At 57.4% G+C, this 14,710-nt stretch overlaps 2 protein-coding genes across 4 annotated transcripts in view; one reads left to right on the forward strand and one right to left on the reverse strand.

Annotated features, from left to right (window-relative positions):
- Ackr2 (atypical chemokine receptor 2) overlaps positions 1-14,710 on the reverse strand; it is a 44,114-nt gene that overhangs the window by 2,404 nt on the left and 27,000 nt on the right. For 2 of the 3 annotated variants that reach the window (XM_010624458.3, XM_010624459.3), the window contains exons 4-6: positions 6,166-8,126; positions 5,426-5,465; positions 3,489-3,807 (exon numbers count right to left, since the gene is read on the reverse strand). In XM_010624458.3, coding sequence (XP_010622760.1) covers positions 6,947-8,126 — 1,180 coding nt within the window. In that variant the 3' untranslated portion in view covers positions 3,489-3,807; positions 5,426-5,465; positions 6,166-6,946. Of the gene's footprint in view, positions 1-3,488; positions 3,808-5,425; positions 5,466-6,165; positions 8,127-9,218; positions 9,503-14,710 lie in introns of those variants that run through there. The other variant, XM_010624453.2, reaches the window with a different exon arrangement.
- Positions 236-1,881, forward strand: LOC104862430 (7-alpha-hydroxycholest-4-en-3-one 12-alpha-hydroxylase). Its single transcript, XM_010624451.3, has one exon. It carries the CDS (start codon positions 236-238, stop codon positions 1,742-1,744), a length of 1,509 nt encoding a protein of 502 aa, XP_010622753.1. The 3' UTR covers positions 1,745-1,881.

The following is a 14,710-nucleotide window of genomic DNA, read 5'->3' on the forward strand; positions in this document are numbered from 1 at the left end:
CGTGCCCACAGCTGCCTGCTGGTCACCTCCTACGGCCACACTCGCCCACGTATTACATAGGAAGAATGTTTTTTACCCAGGCGCCAACACACTAGGGTCATTTATCACACTCTGCACTGACAGTGCAAAGTCCAAGTGGGCTGACCTTTCTGTGCCCAGCTACTAAAGGCCTGGCAAAGACCTTTTGCTCCCAGACAGCACGGGTCTGTCCACAGCTGACTGCAGGAATACAGCCATGGTGATCTGGGGCCTGGTGCTGGGTGCCATGCTGGTGGCCATCGTGGCCTACCTGTGTCTGCCAGGGCTCCTCCGACAACGCAGGCCCCAGGAGCCCCCACTGGATAAGGGCTGTATACCCTGGGTGGGCCATGCCATGGCTTTCCAGAAGAACATGTTCGAGTTCCTGAGGGGAAAATGGGCCAAAGATGGAGATGTGTTCACAGTGCTACTGGGGGGTGAGTTCTTCACCTTCGTCATGGATCCCCTCTCGTTTAGGCCCATCATCAAGAACACAGAGAAGAAACTGGACTTTGTGCAGTATGCCGAAGAGGTGGTGCAAAAGGTATATGGATACCAGCGCTTGCAGGGTGACTACCAGATAATACACACGGCCAGCACCAAGTACCTCATGGGGGACGGGCTGAAGGACCTCAACCAGGCCGTGTTGGACTGCTTATCTCTGGTGCTGCTGGAGCCCGGAGACCCGAAACTGGGTGCCACCCACTGGCAAGAGGATGGGCTCTTTCATTTCTGCTACAACATCATGTTCAAGGCTGGCTACCTGAGCTTGTTTGGCTGCACCAAGGATAAGGAGCAGGACCTGCTACAGGCAGAGGAGGTGTTCAAGAAGTTTCGCAGGTTTGACATTCTTTTGCCCAGATTTCTCTACTCCCTGCTGGGACCCAGGGAAAGGCTCGAAATGGGCCAACTCCAGTGTCTCTTTCACAAGATGCTCTCTGTGAGACACAACCAGGAGAAAGAGGAGGGCATGAGCAACTGGCTGAGACACATGCTCCGCTATCTGAGCGAGTGGGGAACCACCCCAGCTGTGCTAGCCAAGTTCAGCTTCATGATGCTGTGGGCCTCACAGGGGAACATGGGGCCCAGTTCCTTCTGGGCCCTCCTGTTCCTCCTGAAGCACCCAGAAGCCATGCAGGCTGTGAAGGACGAGGCTGCCCAGGTCCTGCGTGGGACCAAGCTAGAAGCCAAGCAGTCCTTCGTCCTCCCGATCAGTGCCCTGGGGCGCACCCCTGTGCTGGACAGTGTGATGGAGGAGACACTCAGGTTGGCAGCTGCACCCACCCTGGTCAGGGTGGTGCAGGAAGACTGCACCCTGAAGATGGCCAGCGGGCACGAGTACCTCCTCCGCCGTGGAGACAGAGTGGCCCTCTTCCCCTACCTGTCTGTGCACATGGACCCTGACATCCACCCCGAGCCCTGCACCTTCAAGTTTGATCGGTTCCTCAACCCCAATGGCAGCCGGAAAGTGGACTTCTATAAGAAGGGCAAGAAGATCCACCACTACAGCATGCCCTGGGGCTCGGGCGTGTCCATCTGCCCTGGCCGGTTCTTAGCCCTTAGTGAAATGAAGCTCTTTGTTCTGCTCATGGTCACCTACTTTGATCTGGAGCTGGTGGAGCCTGACACCCCAGTGCCCCCTATAGACCCAGGGCGCTGGGGCTTTGGCATCACACAGCCCAGCCATGAGGTGCATTTCCGCTACCGCCTGAAGCCCATGGACTGAGCTCGGCCCATCCTGGCTAGGAGGGAGCTGGGAAATCCACCTCCGCTCACCCCTCTGCTTTCCCCCTCCCCGGCCAGCCCAGCCCCTGGTTGGTTGGCGCCCCTCCCTGTGTCCTGCCTGTCTCCCTCTCTGTTCTTCTGCAGAACCCTCCTGGTACAGGAAGCACAGTGCCAGGGGAGTGTCTGGGGCCAAGCCTATGCAGAGGATCCCCACTGTCCCTGCCCCATGGGTAACATGGCGCCTGGCAAGCCTGGGAATCCACTCTCCCTTCCACGCTGTCTCCCACATCCTGTGGACTTCAGGATCTGCAGTGTTGTCCCATAGTAATACATGGGGAACAAAAGGTGCAACTTTTACTTTCTGAGACATATTTTGAAAAGGTCAAAAATCATAAAGTTCATTTTATAATCTATTAAAACATAACTGGATGCTTCCAAATTATGTACATTTTGGCATGTGACCAATCTAATAGCAATGATCTATTTTATATCGCTTTTCTTGTGCCCTGTGTTGGAAATCTGGGCTGCGCTTTACCTCGCACACTGCCCAGCCCAGAACAGCCACATCACCGGCCCCGCACACACTCGGGTGGCTGGTGGCTGCCTTGATGTCCCAGGTGTGTGAGGTGAGGGTGCTGGCCTTGTCACCCACCTGCACCGAGCCCCTCAGTACTCTCAAGCCTGCCTTGGCCTCCACAGCCACGGCTGAGTCAGAGCTGTCTCCCATCTGCCCATGCGGTGTCACCGCACTGAGATTCATCCTGGCCCTGCACAGCTCAGGAGCGTCCTCTGTCTGCCCAGGGCCATCCTCCTCCTGCTCTCCCTGCCCCTCTGGGCTGGGTCACCCTCCAGCAATCCCCAGGGCAGACACCAGAAACACCCTCCATCCTTCTCTCGGTCCCCTAGCTCATTGACTTTGTGTCCCCAGCCCCCTGATGCCTCTGCACTGTGTCCCTCTGGCCCAGCCGTGATGCCAGCCTCACACCGCAGGTGTGGCCCCTGCAGCTCTCTCTGCTCCAGACCTGCTGCCCCGAGCACCCACAGCTCCCAAAGCCCTCCCGTCACCACCCTTTTGCTCTCTGCCTCCTGTGACAGGCACACACCTGACACTGGATTGGGCCGCAGTGGTCCCGTGTCCCCAAGCACTGTGGCTCCAGCCTGCCAGCCTTCTGCAGTGGAGCAGCCCTGAGTCGGGGGCGCTGCCTCACTGCTCACCCCGGTGACCCCTCTGGTGATCCTTCTGGGATCCCTCCCATCCCGTCGCCAGGCCTTTCTCTCCCTGGGTCATCTATACTGGGTAACCCAGCACAGCTGTATGTGTCACTCTGTTCTGCGTTGCGGTTCCTCCTCCCGCCCCAAAGCCTCCCCTAGAACTGCCCGTTTGTGATATCGCTTCCGTTCGTCCGGCCTGAAGTCCCTCACTGTGCTTTACGTGTCGGAATCGCGACAGCCCTTCTCAGCTGACACTCTGTGTGCTCCCTCCCTCCCTGCCCCGCTCCAGTCTCAAGCTTCTGGCCCATGAAGTGGATGGAGGCTGTGCACACTGCCAGCCACGCTTCCGGGGTCGGGGTGCAGTGGGGAGTGTGGCTGCTCAACTGTGGCTGCTGAAGCCTGGGCCCTGGCTGGGCCGGGACAGAGGAGGACAGATGGTGGGAGCTGCAGAGAGCCTGCTGGAGGAGGGGCCCAGCCGCACGATGTCCCTAGGGGAGCCCCCGGAGGGCTTCTCGCTGCCATTCCTGACCCACCTCAGACAGCTCTTCCTTCCTCCCGGGTGTCTGTTCTGGGCTGGGCGTCGTCAGGATGGCAGGCTCTTAGTGGGTGGGGTTCGCTCAGGGGCAGGAGTCCGTCCCCAAGGATCTGTGTGACCCAGGCCTCATCGCTGCTTCTCTGGACTTGGCTGCTCACATGTGATGGCATCTGCTGCAGTCCACTGAGTCACGTGCAGCCTGGGAGGCTGGGATTCCCCTCACCGTTCCTCAACGACAGCAGCAGGAAGAGGAGGCAGGTGTGGGCACCCCAGGACAGAAGTTAAGGGAAGTTAAGTCACCACATTTGTGACGAGACCTGGCCCAGGAGAGGGAACAGCGCTCAGGGAAGGCAGGACCTCCTGTGGTTACCCAGGCTCAGTGCTGAGTCACCTGCATTCCCCACACCCCAGTTATCCCAGAGCCGGAGCCTGGTCCGGGACCTGCAGGTCAGCTGAGAGCCTGAGCCTGAGTCAGGAGCGAGGCTGACACTGGGACAGACCCCACACACATCCGGGAACTCCCCAGGGTAGGGGCTGCAAGGTACAGCTAGAGGGAGGGCAGCAGTGAAGCCCAATGCCCAACTGCACGCCACACTGCGTTTCAGTGCTACATAAGGGCACTGCTGGAGAGACCTGACAGCTGCCTCGAGGCAGGAAGATGGAGACCCCTGACCTGACAGCCCTGCCCTAGGTCCTCCTTTCTGCACCATATCCTTCCTCTCGCCACTTTCCTCCGAGGCCAGGGAGAAAAGCTTGCAGCTCAGCTCTCAATTGCCATGGTCCTGAGCGCCAGGGAAGGGAAGGACGTACTGTCTCCGTGAGGAGCGGCACCAGGACACTCCCTAAGCACCACGCGAAGTTGGAGGGCAGCCCCGATGGGGTAAGGCCGTCACACACTGCCCACCGGGTGTCCCTTCCCAAGGCCATGGGGAGCCTCACCTGCGAGCCCTGGGGAGGCTCGTGTAGAGCAGACAGAGTGCTCTCTTCAGACCTCTCAGGGAGCAGGGAGGGACCAAGGGCCAGACTGGAGTGGACTCAGGCGAGAGCCCAGCACTTCTGTGCTTGGACCCTGAGACAGGAGAAAGACGAAGGGGACCTGCAGCCACACCCCACCCCATCTGGGCACAGCTGCAAGAGCAACTCGGGGTACAGCTGTCTACATCTACGTAGAGAAGATCACGCGGGTACAAAGAGGAAACCCATGGCTGCGTCCTACCCCAGGCCACAGGGACACAGCTCACCGGGTCTACATCAGCAGCTTCTACACAGCTCAGCCATTTGGCTACGTCAGGCCTCTCGAGACATGGATGCACACATGCGTGTTCACACACACACACACACTGTGCAGACAGAATTCAGACGCATACACATGTGCACACAGGGCGGGCAGGCACACACACAAACCAGCACATGTGCACGGGCACACGTCCACCAAAGCTGGTGACAAGCCTGTCCATCACCCTTACCTGGCTTCCCTGAGCCACTCACAGCCATTATGGGCACCAGACCATTCTGAGACAACTCAGATGGTTTCTTCTGCACCCTGGCCTGTGAGAGGACAGGATTCCCTTTGGCCATATTTGAAGAGCCCTAAAGGGAATCTGTCTACCCTGTTGCCATGCATACGGCCACTTCCACAGCGGCAGCTTCCATGCCAGAACCAGGGAGCTCCGGGTCCTTCCTGAGGAAGGGGAGTCTGGTTTCTCAGGGGACAACTGAGGCAGTAGAGCTAACTCACTCCACTCAGGGGACACAATCCCAGGACATTCATGCTCTGGGAACACTTCCTAAAGCTCGAGAAAGACAAGAGCAGACCGATATGACACTGTTCAATCCCGTCTACCAGGCATCCACTCCAAAGTGAGTGAAGAGAGAGATTTTTGAAAAGAAAGAAAACAGGGGCTGGGGATTTAGCTCCATGGTACTGGTGCCTACCTGGCAAATGCAAAGTCCTGAGTTTGATGTCTGGTACTGGCTGAGGGAGAGAAAGAAAAGTAGAAAGAAAGAAAAGAGAGAAAAACATTTTAAGAGTGAAAATATCAAAAGGAACTCTGAAAGTCCACTGCTTCCTGAGCACAAGAGGCAGCATGGGGGGCAGATTTTCCTTGTGACAATGTCCCTAGTCTCATGTGCTCACCTCCCTGCCATCTGCTAACCACCCTCAGGACCTGTACCCGCTCCTGCATCCCTGTACCCTCCGTCCTTTCCAGGCACTGGGCTCCTGGTTCAGTCTCTCAAGTCAGAAGTCACCAGGAGGGCAGCGTGCTGGGTGGTCCCGTGACTTGGAACGAAGCAGTGGGTGCTTTAGAAACCTGGGGGAGCATCCTGTCACCCTCCTTTCTTGGGTTTTCACCTCTCTTCATGCCCCTGAAGGCCCCTGCTTGGCCTGGATCCCATGTCCTCCACGGACGCATCTTTGGAGTATGGCAGAGGAAGGCTGTGGTTGGTGTGCTTAGGGTGTATATAGGGTGCGTGGTGATCCCAGTATCTCAAATAATCTGATTGTGATCCAAAAAGCTTCCATTTGGGCTCACAGTTTGGGGGAGGCTCTGGGCCTCACATGTGGCAAAGCAAACCATCGCTTCATTGGCCAGGAAGTAAAAATAAAGAAAGGAAAAGGCTGCAACCTCACAGTGCCCCCCAAGGGTCTGCCCCTCGTGACAGGGACCTCCTACCTGCTCCGCTTCTGCTAATGCCATCCTGGGGACCAGACCCTTGACCCTGGGCACATGGGGACACCGATCCGAACCGTCCTGCTCTCAGTCCTGGTTCTGCCCAGCTTCCACCCAAGCACAGGGCAGAGAGATCCAGCTGCGCCATCCCAGGGCTTCCCAGGTGCAGTGCTTGGCCCTGGAGCTCACCTGGAATGGGGGCTGGGGACAGCAGGGAGAAACACGAGACAAGAAAGAGATAAGAGGTCCAGAGAAGCAAAGCAGAGGAAGAAGGAGAGACACGACAGAGGCAGCGAGGTGGGTGTCGATAGGGCAGATGCAGGCATCTCACAGAGGAGACGTCTGAGGCAAGGCCTAGGGGGAGAGGGAGAGGCCACACTTCCCTGGGACAGCAGCCAGGACAGGGGCACTGCTGGAATCCCTGGGGAACGAGCCTGGGTCCCGAGAAACAGCTCAGACGAAAGGATGTCCCAGCAGCACAGGCAGGAGGGGGTTGTGGCCCGGCTGGGGGGCAGGTGTTCCAGGAGCCCTCGGAGGATCTCCACAGGGACCCGGGCTGTCACTTGGCGGGAGGACAGTGAGATGGCCAAGGGTGCCGCACTCGCTGTAGCCGCTGGCACGCCTCAGGGACAGCCACGCAGGTGGGTGCAGGGGGGCCCCAGGCCCAAGGGAAGAAGCCACGGAAAGCTGAGGATTGGCCACTGGGGGCCCAAGGAAGGGTGCTCTGGGCGGAAGCCCACGCGAGCGGTGTCCTCGGCCTGCACCAGGCTGGCATGGCCTGGCCTCAGTTACTCCCCATGTCCTCCTGGTTCAGGGAGCCCTCAGCCTGCCCCTCTGCCAGTTCGTTCAGGCCGGTCACGTCCTCTTGTGTGGTGAGACTGCTGCTCTCAGATCCCCTGGACAGTGAAGCCTGGGTGAAGCCAGGCGCCAGGCACCCTCGGAGCACAGTGACCAGCAGAGCCTTCAGGCACTGGCGGAAGCGGTGGCTGGAAAAGGCGTAGAGGACGGGGGTGACGCAGCAGTGGAGGAAGGCCAGGCTCTCAGTCACCTGCATGGCATAGTCCAGGTGCCGGCTGATCTGGCAGTCCCAAAGGACCTGCAGGTCCAGCAGCGAGTACAGGAACAAGGTGAGGTTGTATGGAAACCAGAAGGTGAAGAAGGCCACCACCAGGGTCACCGCTATCCTCAGCGCCCGGCCCCGGCCCCGGGGCTGCAGCCTGACCAGGACACAGCGGATGCGGGCATAGAAGAAGATCATGGCCAAGAGGGGAAGGAGGAAACCTAGCACGTTCAGCTGGAAGCGGAGGAAGAGCTTCCAGTTAGCCCCATGCCCCCCGAAATCTGGGTGGCAGCTCCACTCTCCCTGAGGGTCCTCATGTACTCTCACAAAGACCATCTCGGGGACAGAGACAGCCAGCGCCATGGCCCACACCAGGGCAGCAAGGAGCCGGCTCTTGGCTCGGGTCCTCAGCCTGTGCAGGGGCTGAGCGTGAACGATCTCCAGGTACCTGTCCAGGCTCATGCAGCTGATGAAGAAGATGCCGCTATAGATGTTGATGGTGTAGAGGGTGCTCACCACCTTGCACAGGAAACTGCCGAAGACCCAATGCCAGACCACAGAGATGGCCCAGAAGGGCAAAGTCACCACAAAGAGGAGGTTGGAGATGGCCAGGTTCAGCAGGTAGACCTCTGTCATCCGCCGGTGGGGCACATAGCAGAGCAAGACCACAAGCAACAGCAGGTTCCCTCCCAGGCCCAGCCCGAAGACCAGGCTGTAGAAGACTGGCAGGAAGACAAGGCGAAAGGACTGGACATCATCCTTCCTGCACACCAGGAACACCGCCGAGTCCAGGTAGTCATAGTCGTAGTAGGAGGTGCTATTCTCAGCAGTAGCATCCTCGGTGCTGAGGGGGACAGGGGAAGCAGTGGTGGCCATTGTAGGGGACACACCCAGGGCTGGGGCTCTGCAGTGGGGAGAGAAAAAGAATCCAGTGAGCCCCGTGTCCTTGTCCTACTGCCCTGAGATATCCCATGGATGAGTCAAGCGAGGCACAAGCTTGGGAGGACCATCGTGCCACCTCAGACAAGTGACTTCACCATTGGCTTTGTCAAAGTGGCTTTGCCTCCTTGTTTTTCTCCCTCACCATTTAAAAAGATCGCTAGTATCTTTCAGATTTTTATTATCAAGGGATACCTCAGCACCACACACTGAAACAAAGAATATTCCAGAAGCTTCCACAGGCCGCTTGGTAACACCCTGTCAGTCTCTGACTTTGACTCCGCCATCTTGCCTCCAAGCCCCACAAAAATATATACATAGTATTCTTTTTTAAAGTTTCAAATAAGTAAAACCAAAACTATTTGAAGGAGTACAAACCAGTCAAAGAGGAGGAAGGGAAGTGGCAGCTGCCTGGTCAGGAGGAGCCAGGGGCAGGGATGGGGTGGACCACAGTGATGGCACGGGACACTGTCTGCTTTCTCCTGGGCAGTGGCTTTCTAGGATTTTACTGTATTATTGAAAATGATATTGGTATATTATACGCAGCAGACTTTGTAGCTGTTTTTATTTTTATTGAGTACTATCCACTCCAGGCATAGTCACTGGGCACAGTGTGATAGTCCATTATACCACGGCCCTACCAGAGTAATAAACACCAACATATACATCACTTTGTCATGTCTTCGCGGTAAAAACATTCAAAACCTCTCTTCTAGCTTTTTTGAAATGTTCAACAAATTACTATTAACTATAGCCTCCCGGCAGTGCTCTGAACCACCGCCAGAACTCTCCTCTCTTATCTGGCCGTGACTTTGTACATGTTTACAGCCTCTCTCCACCCACCCCCCAGCTTCCTGCTGCCTCCAGTCCATTCCCTGCTTCTAGGAAAGGAATTTTCATGCTCTCTGCACATTAGTGACAACAGACAGTGTTGTGTGGCTGTGCCTAGCTTTTCTCATTTAACACAATGTCCTCGGGTTGCCACAAATGACAGGACTCTATGCTGTTTTATGGCTGAATACCATCCTCTTGTTTGTATATGGCACATTTTTCTTACCTGCACTGCTCAATGGTCAAATAGGGTGATTTCCCGTCTTGGCAGCGGTGAACAGTCTCTTCAAAATCTGATTTCATTTTCTTTGGAAACTATACCTAATAGTGTGACTACCAAATCGTATGCTATTTCTTTCCTTTAAATTAAATGTATTTTTAACTGATACATGAACTATAAAACTTGTTAGGGAACTCATCATGTTAAAGTACGCTGTGACGCCTCCTCACAGGCTGCATTCTCCTGGTACCTCTTGGCTCCTAAAATGACCTCATGCCCTTATCTCTGGTTTCCCTCCCCGCCAAGGCCACAGTGGTCCAGGAAGGTGAAACCTGTGTCTGCAGGACTGGGCCCATAAAAACAATCTGGCCTGTGATAGGTTAGAAGTGGCTCACTCCTCATAAATAAGCAATAGCCCAGCCCAAAACTGATAAAAGGACCTTCCTTTCTTTGTTCCCTTCTTCTCTTCCTCTTCTTCTTCCTCCTCTCTCTCTCTGCTCTCTCTCTCTACTCCCACTCCCTGAATAAAGTCTCCAGTGGGAGCTCTTGGTGTGTGCGTGTGGCCTAGTTGTTGAGCATCACTGTTCTCTTTCATAAAACTTAGACATATTTATGTGGTGCTGTGTGATGCCTCAATACTATACATGTAAACACTGTATAATAACAGGGTCTCCTGGCAGCAGTAGGGTATTCTCCATGGCTGGGGTGGGCTCTGGGAGCTGCTGGAAGGGAGCATGGAGCCCTTCTGCACTCGAGTCTGACCAGGGCTTATCGGGTATCAGCAATTCCAGAGTAGCCCTTCTGAGCTGCTGGCATGGCCTTGGTCTTGGCCACAAAGCACCTGACTTTTGCTTTAGCAAACAACTGAGCCTGGCAAATGCACAAATCAAAAAGCCAGAGGTCAGGGTCAGCCAGTGACAGCTGGTCCAGCACCATCAAAGGTTTCCCTGACTTACAACACTCTGTCCCTTCCCCACACAGACTCCAACCTGCTGATCGTCACTCTGGGAATCCATGTGAGCCCCCTGCCTCTGAGGCAACCATCCCTTCCCTCCATCCACACTGCCAGTGATGACACAGCACCCAGCATGCACAGGTACCCTCGTCTCTGCTGTGAGAGCCACAACAGCCAAGGAAGGGACAGGGAGCCTCCTCTAGCTCCGGGTCCCACGGGAAGTCATTGTCCAAGCAGCATCCAAACTGTGAGTGTCCAGACTTCCAGGTCCAGGGCCTTGTCCCTGCCCCACCCAGCCCATACCAAAAGGGGACACTGGGAGTGTGGTGACCGAGGTCTTCACCGTTGTTGAGGTCAAGCCTGCACACGCTCTGCCCCCAATCATGCTCCAGCACTTTGCTGAGCCCCCCAGGCCCACCCCTACCCCAGCCGATGAAGCTAAGGAGACCGTGCCAATGTGCTTCAACCGGGGCCTTGGCTCGTCCACGCGGGCCCCGTGGCATCAGGAAGAGAGGGAGACAGGATGTCAGGAGCAGAGATGGCGGAGCAGGGCTGGGTGTAACGTGGGCACAGTCCCCGTGCCTGCGGAAGGGCTGCAGCCCTGCTGCCCCCTAGCTTAGCACAGCACAAGCATCAGGAAGTGCACACACCGCCAGACCTCGGTGGCTCCTACTCCGCAAGTGACAGTGGGTGGCATCTCCCATCCTCACCCACGGGGAATAGACTGGGGGGAGCAGCCCGTGCACCACACAGTGAGCCCACACGAGCCAGGTCCCATCTGCACTCCAGGGCTCCGTCCCCTGCCCCTCACTGTCTCTGTCTGTCCATGCCTTTCCGTTTTCCCTTTCCCCCTTTTCCTCAGCGTTTGAATTCATCTGGCTTCTCTGGCAGCACCTGAAGTTGTTCCCATCCTACTATAAGCAGGTAGTGAGGCGACCCTGGGTGAAGTCTGGCAGGGAAAGCTTTGGGGAACGCAGACACTTCTGCAGAGGCTGGAGAGGAGACTTTGCAGAGAGGGGCGCCAGGCAAGGCCCACTGGGCTTCCCCGGCAGGGAATCCAGGGTGAGGAAGGGAACTGACGTTTAGCTCTGGGAGAGAACAGGGACTTTGGTGGCTCCCTGGAGCTGCCGACCTCAGCAGGATACAGCTTCGACCTTGCAAGATACTCCGACTGCTGGGATCACGTGGGCCTCACTCCCTCGCCTCTCCCAGAGGGTGTAGTTGAGGTGATCAGAGGGAAGACAGGGCCACGGGTATCCGGACAAGAAGGCAGCTGTGTGATGTCTCCCTGCTGCCTCACCGGAGCACCCCACAGGAAGGGAAACTGAGCCTTAAGGAGCTCCTACCCAACTGCCGACAGCCCAGCTTACGCTGGGATGGCCCCTCCCCAGTCCCCCTGCATTTGAAGGGTGTGGCTCTGAGCAGGGACTGCGGCTGCTGCAGCCCATAGCAGTGAAAGGCACAGCCAAGGCTTGGGCTGGGGATGCATTTGCCAGGTGCTGTGGGTGGCCAGCTCGGCACTAGGGACACTGGGAACACGGGTACCAGGACGAATGCTGCAAACCAGGGCTCCTCTGTCCAGCGCTGCCTCCCCTCCCATCCGCTCAGAGCTGCTTTTAAGCTTCACCAGTGCAGCTGATCAGGACACAGAGGCCTGGCCCAGCCCTTTCATACCACCAACCTCTTTCTCTTTCACCTTCCACATCTGGCTTACCCCACTCTCTCCTGGCTCTTAAGCGTTGGGCCACGTGTCATCCCTCTTGGGTGCTGACCATGTCCTACGCTGTTTATAGTGCAGCTGATAAGAGGCGAGGCTGATCAAACAAACAAGGTCAGTCTGTCCCTGAAGGACACCCCACCTTTCGGATTTCGCCACCAGAAGTACCTGTCGCAGTCACAGGCAGTGGACAGGACCTGGCTGTCTGCAAGGAATCTGGAAATTATCCTCACCTTCTGCACCCAGCCCCAGCCCAGCACTCACAGAAGTCACCCCTTTGCCTCCCTCCTGGATACAGGGCTGCCGTGGAGGACAAGGGCTCCCCTGGTGGCCACCCCGTCCCCAAGACACCATCGAGCTGGCCTCAGAGAGCTCTAAGGGTCAGACACAGCCTCTCTGCGCCCACCCTTCTCTCCCCGCTCGTCTTTTCCTCTCCTCTCCTCCACCCTGTGCCTTGGATGCAACGGAGCCAGGCCGCTCCTCTCCCCAGCTGGGACTGCTCAGCTTGGAGCCCGTGCCCAGGCAGCGTGACCCACTCAGGCACCCACGGCCTTGTTTCCATGTGAGCCGTGTTCAGTTGCTGCCTCCTGCGGCCCTGTGTCACGGGAGGCAGCCCTGTGACCACCCACGCCCGGGAGGCTCCCCAACGGCTCTTGGGAGGGAGGCTGGAAGCAGAGGGTCACCTGGGATGTCCCCACCGGGCCCCGGCCCGGCCTCCTGTGGCTGGAAACATTGAGGCAGGAGTCATGGAGTGAGTCACACTCTGACCTCAGCGCTTGGAAATGGGTGACAGAAACCCGGCTTGGGAAGCTGGTGACAGCACCAAGTCTTTGTGCTCCTCCTCTGGAGCTTAGGAGAAAGACACTGAGGTCTAACTCTCCACAGCGGCAGAAACGCCAGCAATCCTACCGCACTTCCTGCGGGCAGGCTCTGTCCCCAGGACCTCTCTCCCTGCATCCATTGCAGCTGCAGCCCTGAGCAAGCAGAGTTAGCGTCTCTGCTGCACATGCGAGGACCCTGAGGAACTTGCCCCAGGCCACACAGCAAGGGACAGCTGCACTGGGGTAGGAACCCGGCCAAGAGCCCAGCTCACTCCTGAGGGAGCAAGAGATGGGGCCAGAGATGGAGGCAGGAGCCGGGAGACCCTGGGATGGGGATGCTCCAGGCGGAAGAGGCCAGGAAAGAGCTCCCCAGTGACCTCCCCTCTCCCACCCTGGAGGTGCCCTCGCGCTGGCCTTCCTGCCTCCTGGCCCCATTCCCGTCCATCAAGTAAACCCCACGCATGCGAGGGCTGTCCCGCTCAGCGTGACAAGGCGAAGCCTGGCTGCACACTTGCCGGGGAAGGAAGGCAGCTCACGGACAGTTACACCGGTTAGCTCTGTGCCGGTGCTCTTGGAAACCAGAGCTCATGTGTCTAAGCACACCGTCCACACCTCTCAGGAAGATAACCGGCAGGTGTGGGGTTCCTCCCTCAGCTCTATGCAAAACATAAGCTCACGATGACCCTGAGACAAGGCTGGCTTTGCAGAGGAGGAACTGGAACTCAGAGAGGGAGAGAAATCTTCCAAAGACACCCAGCAGGCGCAACCACCGCACTCACACCCACAGACTCCGGCAAGCTCCGGCCAGCGATGCAGAAAAACTCATCTGTGCTGAGCAGAGGCAGACGCTCCCACCAGCCATCATCCTCTAACGACGCAACGTGGTGGCACGTTATCGGAATCTGGAGATGACCTAGTCTCCGCCAGGAGGAGGGCACGGAGTCAATGGAGGACAGTGTGAGCTCCCGGGGCGGGCACCCCCAACAATAACGGGAATCGCAGCACTGAGGGTCCTGGAGGGCCCCAGCATCCAGGGGCCCCAGAGAGCAGGCCTAGAAATCCAGGCCCACTGCTGGCTGCCAAGGGGGACCCGGAGCAGCCCCTCCTCACCCTCAGGTCCCCAGGATGGGACGACAGACACTGTGCGATCTGACATTCCCACAATGCTCTGCACTTCCTGCGGCAGCCAAACTTCCGCTGACCTGCTCGGCCCCACACACCCCGGCACTCCTAAGGGCAAGGCGCCCGCCCCCGCTGCTCGTGGGAGTGTGAGCGGGACGCACTCTGGAAATCAGTGCGGACAGTCCTCAGAGCACTGAAACGAGAAATTCCACGCCACCCAGCTCTCCCCCTTCCAGGCGTCTTCCTGAAAGAGTTAAGACGCCCTTATTACGGTGATTCGCGCACACCCAGCTTTATAGCGGCCGGCTCATGAAAGCTAAACTCTGGCATCAGCAGACTACTCTGCCATGCAGAAGGGTAAACTTGCACCATTTATAGGAAAACGGAAGCACCTAGAGAGCAAAATGTTAAGTGAGATACATCAGACAGCATCTGAAACCCGAAGTGTAGATAGAGAGCAAAGTCAAGGACGGGTAGTAGGAAATCAGACAGATCTTCTGTGAAAGGGGAGTAGGAGATGGGGGGGGGGAGAAGTGGAAAGAACTAAGACGTACTCCGTCCCTGCGCCGACACCCCGTGAGGGACGTGCTCACTGCGTACTGCAAACACGTGCTAGTAAAAATCCCAATTTAAAAATGCATCAGAAGAAAAAAAAGCATGGAAACATCCCAGCCGCACTGTGGGCCCGCACGCCTCAGCTTCCCCAAAGAGGCGCAGCGCGAGGAGGTCGTTGCGAGGCCCAGCCACACAGGCTGCAGCTCCCTATGCGGCTTTGGACGCGCCGGTCCCTGGCAAAGCAGCGGAAAGGGAGCCTCCTCTAGGCCGGCCAGACCCTCCCACGCCTGCCGTGCAGATCGTCGCGCACCCGATGCTGCGGACTCCG

This window comes from Fukomys damarensis, unplaced genomic scaffold (assembly GCF_012274545.1).
Source record: "Fukomys damarensis isolate Sample0158 unplaced genomic scaffold, DMR_v1.0_HiC HiC_scaffold_12, whole genome shotgun sequence".
NCBI lineage: Eukaryota > Metazoa > Chordata > Mammalia > Rodentia > Bathyergidae > Fukomys > Fukomys damarensis.